Here is a 12,174-nt window from a genome sequence, read left to right as displayed (position 1 = left end):
CCAATAACACACGCTCACTTAAAACAGTGGAGCGCACTTCCGGGTTACATGCTCTGATGCTCGTGAAGGGCTGTAGCTATGCGCTTCATTTCCACCCCATATATTTTTCTTATGATATTTTTTCCCCCTCTTACACAGTACTGTATGTCATAAATCTGATTAATTGAAAATGGAGGACCCTTATGTAAACAAGACGAAAAGTCTTTTTCTGGTCTGCATCCTCGTAGCAGCTGTACTGTATTGTACCCATTCTTCTGCGATCTGTTAATATGCATGCACAGATTAAGATTAACAAACCTATCCGTCGGCAATCTACGCATGCAGTAGGTGTGGAAAAGTGACTATAGCTCTGCAGAGAAAGTGCAGATCGACTTGGAATTGGTCTCTCCGTGTTCAGGAGACTCAGGCATATAAAAGGCTATTGGATAATGTCTCCAGCACCCCCACAGCGTATCAACAACCACTTAATGTCGAGGCTCTCATCCACATTCATTCATTTTCTCCCCCCGCTCTACTCTCTCCCATGATTTCAGAATCCCGGAAGTGTTGCGGTGGTCTGCGTCTCTAGGCGTTTATATTATAATAAGCTATATAGTAGTATGCTATTATTGAAATCTGATTCACGCAATAACTAGCTTAAAAAAAGTCTGAAGCAAACTCCAGAACCTCCAGGGAATGTATGCTGAAGTATATCGTAGAAATTATAGATAGCAGCAGTGCTCATTAACTTAGTTCAATGAGGACATTATTAGGTTTAATTTTAAGGGTCTGAATGGGTGACACATTATAAGAAAAGCATAGCCCAAGTCATTACAAACCTGAATAATAAGCAGCCTACTAAATGCAATGCAGACTCATTTTGATATTGGCTTGCATTTCTGTTGCCGCCTGAGTCCTTACTGGGCAAGCCATGTAGTCTGATATGCCTTTAAGACCACAAGGATGTATTCATTTAAGGACCAGTAGCATATTTGAACTGCAGTGAGAGGATGCAGTCGGCTATGAGAGAGATTACTGGGAACGCTTTCAAGTGGGTGGGAGTGCAAGATATACTGCCTTTTTCAGTGATTTATTTTGGGAATGTATTACCATTTTTATACAGGAATATTAAATAAGACTGCTCCCTGAAATGAAGTAATTCACTTTCCAGTAGCCATCCCACGGTCCATCACCCGGCATGCCTTCTTAGACATTCGGCCCGCCTTACTCTGTCTCATTACGAGGATAATTTGACAAAGCTGTTATCATCAGAGGTTCACATATGAAGACACTTTTTCATGTAAGTCAACCACGAGGATTGCGATTCTGACATTAGTTTCATGTTATGATGTAATTTTGACCCAGAAATCCAAGATGACACCCAATGGTAAGTGAACGCCTTTTTTCCCAGTGGTAAGATATTTTTTCGGTTAGTCTATAAAAGACACCTTAATTTTATTTTTAAACTATATTTGATCATTTATTCTGGTAGATCATGACATTACCTTTCAAATGATGTATAATACACCTGTACACCAAGGTTAAAACAAATATAACTTGGTTGGTACACTGATTTTGAAGGCATTTTATTCTGGGAGGATCCGGTGTTGAACCTGGTTTTGCAGGGTAACGTTTTTTTCTCTGCTGATTCCTGTTGCTTGGGGAAACCTCTTCAAAATACAGGAGGGGACCTGGTGGTATCCCTTGAGCATTTTCAGATATTAACCCTTTAATACCCAAAGCGCCAAAATCCCAGAACAATTTAGAGATTTCATGCAAAATACTCAAATCAAATGCATCAAATTATCCTTTCATGTAAGTTGACAACAAGAATTCAGATTCTGACATCAGTTTTGCATTACACAAATGGTGGAAACCTACAAGTTCCTTGGAGTATAATTGAACACTAAACTGGACTGGTCAGACAACACAGAGGAACTACAGGAAGGGTCAGAGCAGATGTTCTTCCTGAGGAGACTCAGGGATTTCAATGTGTGTAATAGGCTGCTGCAGTAATTTTACCCGTCTGTAGTAGCCAGGGTCCAAAGCGCTTTACAATTTTTGTTGCTCACATTTTTTACCCAAGCATTCACACATTCACACACCGATGGTGGAGGCAACCATGCAAGGTGTCGACCTGCTCATCTGGAGCAATTAGGGGTTAAGTGTCCTGTTGATAATACTGTATCAACACAAGAGACACTAACAAACTGAACAAGCTGGTGAGGAAGGCTAGCTCCGTAGTGGGAGTCGAACTTAGAAACTGAGGTGGTGGCCGAGAGGAAGAGGAAAAAGCTGGACGCTATACTGGAAACAGCCCCCCCCCCCCCCCACCTTCTCTATGAGGAGCTAGCCAGGATGAAGAACACATTCAGCCATAAACTTTACCCCCCCCCCCCCCCCCCCCCCCCCCCCGCCCCCACAAAGTCAGTCCTCGTGCCTGTAGCCATCAGGCTCCACAACCGGGCAAGGACGGCTTCCAATAGTTGGACAACTAATGGCTGGAGAACTTGAGAACTGTCTAGGACTGCCTGACTTTTAATTACTAAACATATAGACTACTACTCCTATGTTTACCATGTATACTATTATAAATAGAATATACTGCCATTCTAGTATTACTATTATGTTCTTCTACTCTATTATTATTATTATTATTATTATTATTATTATTATTATTATTATTATTATTATTATTATTATTATTATTATTATTATTATTATTATTATTATTATTATTATTATTATAATTTCTATTATTATCTTTTTTTCCTGCCTCTATACCTCCCCTTCCCCCTCCCCCATGCTGCAATGCCACCTGCATTTCCCCACGGAGATTAATAAAGGAACACTTGACTTGACTTGACTTGAAAAAGAAAATGGCAGAAGGTTCTTGCTGTAACAGGTCCACGTGCTCAGAAGGAAGTGAAAGATGACTGGGAGGAGATCTACAGACCGAAGAGGAACTAGTAAACCTCAAGCTCTGGGGAGATGAGTACGAATGTAGACAATAAGAAGAAAGTAGTACAATTCCCTGGATCTGAGAACGAGCGAGTGTCCTGTGAACAGCAGCGCTATACTCATCCATGGTGTCAGCCACAGCAGGAATAATACAACGTTCAAGATTCAAGTATTCCAGCGCATACCATGTAAGTATTCATGTATGTACATGTATGTATGTTTGTGTGCGTATATATGTACAGTATGTACTGTATGTAAGTATTTATGTATGTATGCGTGTGTAAAGATCAGCTTTAGTTCAGAGTACCAGTGTTTGACTGTATGTAATGTGTATCTCACACCCAGTGATGTGCTCTGGAGTTTAAAGGTGGAATAATGTAATGCTGTCAAAAAGCGACGTCTAGGCAAAAAATACTTCAATCTTCAATCTCAAAGGGGCGACAGTGGCTCAGGAGGTACAGCGGTCGTCTGGGAATCGGATGGTTCCCTGTTCGATTTCGGCTCCTCCTGGTAGCGTGTCGAAGTGTCCTTTGAGTGAGACACTTAACCTCAAACCGCTCACGATGAGCAGGTCGGCACCTTGCATGGTTGCCTCCACTGTTGGTTTGTGAATGTGTGAGTGAATGGGTGAATGTGAGGTATACGTTTTGCTTTGGATGAAAGCGCTATATACAGTAGATGCAGTCAATTTACCATTTACCATCAAAGACAAGAGTAACAGGAGGAGAAGACTTCAAGTGGTGATGTAACATATTGACCCTCAGTGTAGCCACACAGGCCCCAGCCCCAAGGCAGATCCAGTCACTGTATAAATTACATAACCTTACTGAGCAACATATGGGGGATACAATACTGAGTACCTCAGATGAAGAACCATAGAAGTCCGTCTGGCGTTTTCAGCGGAATATTTTTTTCAAACTTTATAATCTAAAGACGGTAAAAGAGTGTTATATTCATTCAAAGATAAAGACAGTAGAGGCTGAGCACATTCACAATCCAAGTTGATTGATTTCTAAAACTGCAAATACATAGGCTGTCCAAAACAGACATGGTTATTCAGTGCAAGGGTTAAATTAGTGGGTTTGGTTTCATCAACAATTCACTAAGAGCTTAGGTCAGCTCGAACTGTTCTGTCCCACGACAAACTAGCCAATAACAACATAGCACTGTAAGGGGGGGTTAGGGGGGAGGACCCAAAAAGTGTGTGTTATTTCCTTTGGCGATCCATGGGCAGGAAGGAGTTGCAGAGTGAAGATAAGGAGCTTGGTTTTCCACAATCAGTGCAGTATAGAGAATGATAGGGAAGGAAAGGAGTAAACGCCCCTGAACTCATTTGGATTTGTGGTTCTAGTTTCAGCTGTCTCCTCATTTTTAACCACTTCTACCAAAAGGTACAGTATGTGATTTAATCTAAATCTCTAGTTGCTCTTGTTTTATACATTCTTCTGGGCCTATGTCATACCTTATCTTTGTGTTTACCAGTGCATGTGGTGGGTGGGGGGTGGGCACATTGGCACAGTAGAAAAGGAATAAAAGACTGCATTTGTGTCTGCTGGGTAGTAGTACATTGGTTTCAACCAGACGGAGGGCTTTTCTCAAACTAGTCTAAACTAGTTTTGTGTGCATCTTTTTATCATTACAGCCATCATCAGCATCGGTCCTGCAGCAATTTGAGTTGTTGATGTCCCTCTCTTTGACCTCTGTAGATCAGAAGAACGGCATCCCTTGAACGATGTGGCATAGGCGAGAGAAACCCCTTGCTCTTCTCCTCATCACAGCTCTCTGTTACAAGGTAATTACCCTTCTTTTATCAACCGTCTGGCAAACAGTTGGCGGGGAAAACCTTGTCGGTGTCGTCGCAGCGAGTTCGTTTCTGTTTTCTTTTAGTCTGTTTTCACATGCAGATTACAAACAGCTGTGGCAAGCCTGCAGTAAACAGCTCTAATCTAATCTAAAGTCTTTTCATAGGCTATAAAAAAGACACATTTATAGTACATTTAATTATCATATTACAGTTTTTCGGAATTCTATTGCGCATAATAAAAAAGGAACGAAAAATAAGAGCAAATGGTTGGTTATCGACATGTATAATATGTTTATTATATCTCTGACGACAGTGCTAGGAATATTGTATATAGGATATTATGGATTCACCCCGAATGCAGCCACGGCCAATCCTGTATGTGAACATGTTAATATTTAAATCGTTTTTTATTCAACTCTTTCCAAATTTGCTGTATACATTCATGACCCCTAGAGGAAGAACCCTATTGATTTTAGTGACCCCATGGCTTTTCCTCTAGCGCCTCCATCAGGCCAAACGTTCTATATTCAAATGAGTGTATCCCCTGACCCCATCAGTCGTACATAGAAATTATCCTCAGTGAAGGAGAACACTGATGGCAAATACCATCATTGTCATTAGTATTATCAGCTCTGTTTGCCATTATATAGCGTAGCCCCTAATCGAGACAACTGTGTTGCTGTTGACAATTTGGATGGACACTTACACAGTTGTCTTCTGTATGTAGGGCATGCTAAACTGAATCTCAGCTTAGGTTTTTCGCATGCTTTCCTGTGCATGCCTTCCATACAGAAGACATGGCTGCATGGAGACAACTGTGTAAGCGTCCATCCAAATTGTCAATAGCGACACGGCTGTCTTGATTAGGGGCTACCACTAGCAACAATTTATGCCACTGTTGCCAAGCTCACAGCAAGTTCACACTATTGGCAAACATTGGAAAACCTTGTGGCAACATGTTGCGGTAAAGTACTATTTAGTTTGCTACAAATGGACGGCAAATGTGCAGCGAGTTCGCTTCAAACTACTCAGTTGTGTACATTTCAATCGCATCATGAAGTTAGATTTTGAAAATGTTTTAGATTATGTAAGCAACAAAGCACTCATTCTCTTGTAATTGACAGACGGCTGTGACGGACATGGAACTGAACATGGCCCCAGACGCCGTGGACGACCAGTACTCCCAATGCCGGGACGAGATGCTGAAGAAGGTTGTTGAGTCAGGCCTGTTGACGGAAGAACTGAGTGGCAACAAAGAATTCAGTACGGCATGGAACGACAATAAAGGCTGTGAAAAACCATTCCCTACGGGATTAAAGGAGCATACCCAGGCAATTTTAACATACGTATTTGGGGGTCGAAATTTCCAAAATAACTTTAACGATGCAGTGGAGACCATGGGAAGTAACGACAGCGTCTATGAAACCAACTTCCAGTTCAAGTCTCTCCACTTCCTGCTGATGGATTCCGTGCGGCTGTTGAAGCAGACGCAGTGTAAGACCGTGTTCCACGGCAGGAGCCAAAAGTACAACATGAAAAAGGGCTCGGAGGTGAGATTCGGTAGGTTCATCTCAACCCACCAGGACACTTCCCAACTAGAGGAAGAGTCTGATCTAAAGACCATGTTCAATATCACCTCCTGCTCTGCTCTCAACGTGATGGAAAACAGCTGCTTGACAAACGGGGACACTGAGTTCCTGTTGTCCCCGGCGGAGGTGTTCAGTGTGGAGAAAGTCGGTCTTGTTAAAAACGAAGACTACGATTACACAGAGATCGTTTTGAAACACGTAAGGATGCAGAGCAACAGCGACTGTCACCTCTTTCCTCGGTAAGATTCCTGTGGATTTTTATATAAATAACAATATTAGTTTAAATGGGTAATTAAAGCAAATCATTGGTATTTTGTTGCTAAAATAAGCGGTCTACATGTTAAAATAATAGCTCTACATTCCAGTGTTTGGTCAGTAACATGGGTCTTCCAGTCCCTCCGCTCTGCAGTAAACACAAAATAAATGTTCTGGTATCCCGTGTCCCACTTTATCCAATCAGGATAAAGTGGGAACTGCAAAAATAAAAACTAGTTTTAAGTGATGGCTGTTGGAATGCAGAGCTATTTAACAATTAAATATCACTTACAGCTAATTTAACAAATGAAAAAAGATGCAATGATATTAATATTTTAATAGTGCCTGCCATAAAACAGGATTATCTCACATGAATCTGTTTAATCTGTTTAATCTGTCTCTCTCTCTCTCTCTCTCTCTCTCTCTCTCTCTCTCTCTCTCTCTCTCTCTCTCTCTCTCTCTCTCTCTCTCTCTCTCTCTCTCTCTCTCTCTCTCTCTCTCTCTCTCTCTCTCTCTCTCTCTCTCTCTCTCTCTATTTCTAGGCCACCAAAAGGTTCCTCCACCCAGTGGTTGGGCAGTATTATGGCAGTGCTCATGGCTGTATTTCTTTGTCTGTTTACCTGTTGAATTTCAATAATTACCCCCTTTCACTGTTGTCAGAACTGCAATTTTTACAAGGGGGGTGTGGATATGTACAAACATGTTATATTCATTTCACTGTAGGCTTTGCCCATTTACCTGACTAGAACAGACATTAAAAAAGATCTAAGTGAAAAATTGCACCACTTTCCCCCCTACATGCTTGATAGTTACACTTATACTTATACAAATAATCTAACCGTGAGAATATCACGTGATCTTTATTGCAATAGGAACACTGGTTTGTGTAACGTCGTGATTTTATAAAGCAGACACCCATGTCAGTCAAATATAGGATGTAAAAAGAGAGTCATGTGCCTCCTGTTGTTTCTTTTCTTCTTGAAGACTGTTTATTCAGGCAGATGGAGGTCATCTTGGCTGCAGTCCAGGTCAACGCTGCCAAGGACATGAGTAATCATTGGAGAACTAACTCCCTTATTAAATCATGTCCAGTAACTATTTAAGATAACACATTTTTGTAAAAATAAAAATGTGTGTGTGTGTGTGTGTGTGTGTGTGTGTGTGTGTGTGTGTGTGTGTGTGTGTGTGTGTGTGCGTGTGTGTGCGCGCGCGCGCGCGCGCGCGTGTGTGTGTGTGTGTGTGTGTGTGTGTGTGGCGGGATGGTTTTTGTGATTACTCAAAGCTCTGGATTGTCACTAAATAGAATCAAAAGAGAAAGCAATGAAGAAAGATTTTCATGCAGAGAAAAAACAAAAGCTTTTATAGTATTTTCAGATGACAGTGCAGTAGATATACCATACATCGGAGCATAAATAGTATGTCAGCACTTGCACACCAACATGTGCACAACTGTGTGTGTGTCTTGTCTGTGTACTGTGTATTTGATTTGTGTGTGTGCATGTTAGCATCCCAAACTGTACAAATATCACAAATTATCTTTCCAATTTTACACAAAGTTACACTATATCGAAAAATCTGTTAACATTATGCCAACAGACATAAGCAGCAATCCTTTAGACAAGACAAGTCTAATTTGATTGCCATGTGTCTATACTTCAATGAACAACAACAACAACAACAACAACAACAACAACAACAACAACAACAACAACAACAACAACAACAACAACAACAACGACAACAACAAGCACTTGTGAATGGAATTTCCATGATGTGTTGCAGCATCCAATCATTTTCATTTAATACTATTGCACACGAATAGAGAAGCATAGGCTAAATATCTTACTTAATCTGCACTTATTACCAACGAGGTCTTGTAGTCCATACATGGTATTTTTGTGTCTGCTCATCTTCTGACATAATAAAGCATTCATGTTTGTACCATATAAAACCACTACTAAAATCTCTTTGTGACCAGAGCCATTTATTTCCATAATTTATTGGTAAAAAGAAAATGGCTCTGTTTCAGACCACCAAGATATTATTGAGTCAGTTTAATGAGTTGCATGTGTGTATTGTCAAATATGTATTTATATAAATAAAAACATTACAATCATAAAAGAAAACTCTTGTAATACATGTACAATAATAATGTGCAGTCAGAGCCCCAGAAATAATGAATTTCCTTTGGCAATTAAATAAATATCTCTCAGGCTAAATTATCTGTGCATGATGGCTCATGTGATTATGGTAGCTATAGAGCTCATGCACGTCTCTAATCTAGTGTTGAAGGCTGCACTCAGAAGAAAAACAAAGAACATAATGTCCACATGTTAACTTCTATAGGTCCTATTTTAACCTTTTGGGACTCATGAAAACATCAGGAGAAAATCACATTAAAACACGAGAATCCATTTGATTTTAGAGTCATTGGCTTTCCCCCCCTTCCCCCAGTGTCTGACTTAGACCTTTTCAATTCAGTCATCTGGATAACATTCACCCATTACTAGAGACATCATTACAGCTAAACAAGAGAATTTATATGGAAAAACAGCGTGACCCCGAAGACATATTATTATTATTATAATATTGTATACTATTTATATAATAATAGTAATAGGATACATGTTTTATGTCTAATTAAATAATATAATATGCAACATGAGAAGACAAAAAAAACAGCAACCTGCAGCTTCTTCTAACTATCAGTTGTCTCATGAATAGAACTGACCAAATGAGAGATGCATTTGAAGGCTTGAGATGAAGAGCAACAATGGCATGCAAATATCTTGATTCTGATTGGCTGAAACAGTCAAGTTAGACGTTGTTATATCGTATAACACACTCCACGTGACCCCAGATCCCTCCCACAACCGAATTACTTATTTTTTTTCTGAATGAGTCTGAATGAATCCGCCATAGATGGACAAATGGAAGTATGAATATCTTTTGAACGAATCCTCCAAAAAAAGAGAGCGCCCCGCTACAAGCCCTGTTTCATTCTTGCATGAGGAAGGATAATAACGATAATCTAGCGTTGATTTCAGGAAGATTCGATAATCAGGTGAAAAATGATAACGTGATAAGCACTAAAACGCTATTATCGCGTCTTTTCCTGGGATTACTAAGAATCACCAAAACTATACTAATATTCAAAACGGTATAAAACGGAAATGTAAGGATGAAAAAACAATCAGTTTTTTGCATGTTGACCAGAAGCAATTCACTGACAATCGACGGTGTTATTAGACCCATAGCTATAATATAAGATATATTTTAAGCACTCGCAAATTTCGCAGTCTCCCCATTGATTAAAGCGATGGCGTTCTAGCCAGAATGTAGACAGCGACCCCTGGCGCTGGATGAGTTAATATACTAACTAAAGCAAGTTATTGCACATTCCAAAAAAATAAAAAGACAGTCATGTTCTATAAAGCCACACATTTTATGTTGATGTTTAGAGATTGTCTGTTTACGATGTAACACATGCTATTTCATTTAGATGGAGAGAGAGAGAGAGAGAGAGAAAGAGAGGTACAGTTATGCAGTTATATTCACACCTGGGCTGGGAGCTGCTCAGTACAATCACAGTATTCAGCTGTCTGCTGACAGTATTCTGCTGTCACATTCTTAAAATAAGAAATAAAGACATAAATAACAGGTGCCACCCATGCCAGCATTACCGACCAGGTATAGGCTACCGGGCAAAAACCTCAGGACCATCAGGCCCAGGATTCTTGTGTGTAATAAAAGTTCACTGATTTCAATGGACCTATCTCAAACCCTGCCCTCTTTTCTTGATCCTCCAATCACAGCTGTCGCTTACCTCGGACTTCCTCGGTAAGCGACATCTGTGATTGGAGGATCAAGAAAAGGGGCAGGGTTTGAGATAGGTCTTTGAAAGGGGCCCCAGCATACTATTTTAAGTGCAGGTCCCCCAATTTTGTCAGATATCCTTTACCAAAATGCCCTAGAAATTAGTATTAGGGCTGTTTCCGGAAAAAAATTCTTCCTGGGGGAGAATGCCGCCGACCCCTCTAGTTTTATCTGTCTCCTTAAGGACAGCGGGGGCCCATAGCACCTCCTTGCCCAGGGCCCCCCCCTTGTGGCATAATGCAGCCACGGTGCCAACTCAAGAAAATTACTAATCACCCTTCTATAAGTAACGATAAGGGTCACTCCTCAGACTTGACTGGTTACTCTGGACATTTAAATGTCCTCCACTGTTGCCACGGGAACAGGTGCTCTGGTTTTGGTCAGATAGCGGTCGCTGCTGGTGTTGGTGTTGACGCGTGAGAGAGTGCACATGCTGCCCTGGTGACCCGGTCTGAGGCGCGTGCTCCGTAGCTCCAACTCGTCGTAGCTTGACACACGCACACACGGACACCATCGGAACACCTGCTTGAAGCCCGCCCGGAACCTGGAGCCAAACCATCCCCAAGTGTTGTTATTAAAAATGTCTCGCCGTCCTCCATACCATGTTTGTGTGTGTTAGGGATGGGCAAAGCTCACACAATTACTATTCGATAGTCACTGGGAAGTGGGAACTAAATCGAGCTTCCACGTTAACGCATGGATTTGTTTTGACCTAATAGTCACTTTAAATGTCACTGTATGCCCTGGTATGTATGTGACAAATAAACCTCTTGAATCTTGAAATAGCGAACGTGATTAGCATTTTGTACATTTTAGTTTAGTTTATTGTATATTTTGTATAGTGTTTGGTCTTTATTCTAAATTATTTAACGAATATTGGAAAATCAATGCCCATCCTTTGTGTGTGTGTGTGTGTGTGTGTGTGTGTGTGTGTGTGTGTGTGTGTGTGTGTGTGTGTGTGTGTGTGTGTGTGTGTGTGTGTGTGTGTGTGTGTGTGTGTGTGTGTGTGTGTGTGTGTGTGTGTGTGTGTGTGTGTGTGTGTGTGTGTGTGTGTGTGTGTGTGTGTGTGTGTGTGTGTGTGTGTGTGTGTGTGTGTGTGTGTGTGTGTGTGTGTGCGTGCGTGCGTGTGTGCGTGCGTGCGTGCGTGCGTGACTGTGTACCCACCTGCTGTTGAGACAGCAGTAGATGATAGGGTTGTACATGGTGGAACTCATCGCCAGCCACATCACCGACAGGTAGACCTGCTGGATGTACTTCCACTTGCTCACTTGCTTGTTGATGCCGGTCACGATGAAGTAAACATGATAGGGCAGCCAGCAGAGGGCAAAGGTCACCACCACAATGATCATCATCTTCACTACCTGGCATGAGAGGGAAAGAGAGTAAGGAGAAGCACTGGGGGAAACCCCTTGGGCCGGGTGTAATCATTTCATAAATTGATCTGGTTAATTTGCTACGTGAAGAGGTTGGTTAGGATTTTGTGGTGTGTTAAGATACAGTAAGATAATATATTCCTTTATTGATCCCCTTGGGCATCATAGCAGCATCGGGGAGGGGAGGTGAAGGGTAATGGAAGAAAGACATAAATGACCCTATAGACATAAATGATTGCTATAGTTGGCAATTGTTTTCTGTTCTTCCATATCTTTGTATTATATGACTAATGTGTGTTTTTCTCGTTTTCAGGAAGCATGGGTTAGGTTACTGAAT

At 41.1% G+C, this 12,174-nt stretch overlaps 2 protein-coding genes across 4 annotated transcripts in view; one reads left to right on the top strand and one right to left on the bottom strand.

The window, feature by feature from the left end:
- The first annotated feature begins 2,970 nt into the window (after positions 1-2,970).
- On the top strand, positions 2,971-8,701 carry LOC311232192 (erythroblast NAD(P)(+)--arginine ADP-ribosyltransferase). 3 transcript variants are annotated; one of them, XM_084318898.1, is made up of 4 exons: positions 2,971-3,128; positions 4,647-4,732; positions 5,869-6,572; positions 7,131-8,701. In XM_084318898.1, the coding sequence occupies exons 2-4, from the start codon at positions 4,673-4,675 to the stop codon at positions 7,213-7,215; spliced, it is 849 nt and encodes a 282-aa protein (XP_084175024.1). In that variant the 5' UTR covers positions 2,971-3,128; positions 4,647-4,672; the 3' UTR covers positions 7,216-8,701. The 3 variants fall into 3 exon arrangements, with proteins under 3 accessions (XP_084175024.1, XP_084175022.1, XP_084175023.1); XM_084318896.1 differs by lacking the exon at positions 2,971-3,128 and adding an exon at positions 4,174-4,331; XM_084318897.1 differs by lacking the exon at positions 2,971-3,128 and adding an exon at positions 4,174-4,331 and having other exon boundaries at positions 4,583-4,732.
- A 2,096-nt stretch (positions 8,702-10,797) lies between these two features.
- Positions 10,798-12,174, bottom strand: part of LOC311231588 (neuromedin-K receptor-like) — a gene marked incomplete at both ends in the record, with an annotated part of 46,436 nt that continues 45,059 nt past the window's right edge. The window contains 2 exons of the mRNA XM_084318216.1: positions 10,798-11,008; positions 11,629-11,825. Coding sequence (XP_084174342.1) covers positions 10,798-11,008; positions 11,629-11,825 — 408 coding nt within the window. The remainder of the gene's footprint in view (positions 11,009-11,628; positions 11,826-12,174) is intronic.

Source organism: Notolepis coatsorum (genome assembly GCF_963971535.1).
Source record: "Notolepis coatsorum genome assembly, chromosome: 7".
NCBI classification, from domain to species: domain Eukaryota; kingdom Metazoa; phylum Chordata; class Actinopteri; order Aulopiformes; family Paralepididae; genus Notolepis; species Notolepis coatsorum.
The sequence above is the reverse complement of the archived record's forward strand: the minus strand, read 5'-3'. Positions and strand labels throughout refer to the sequence as shown.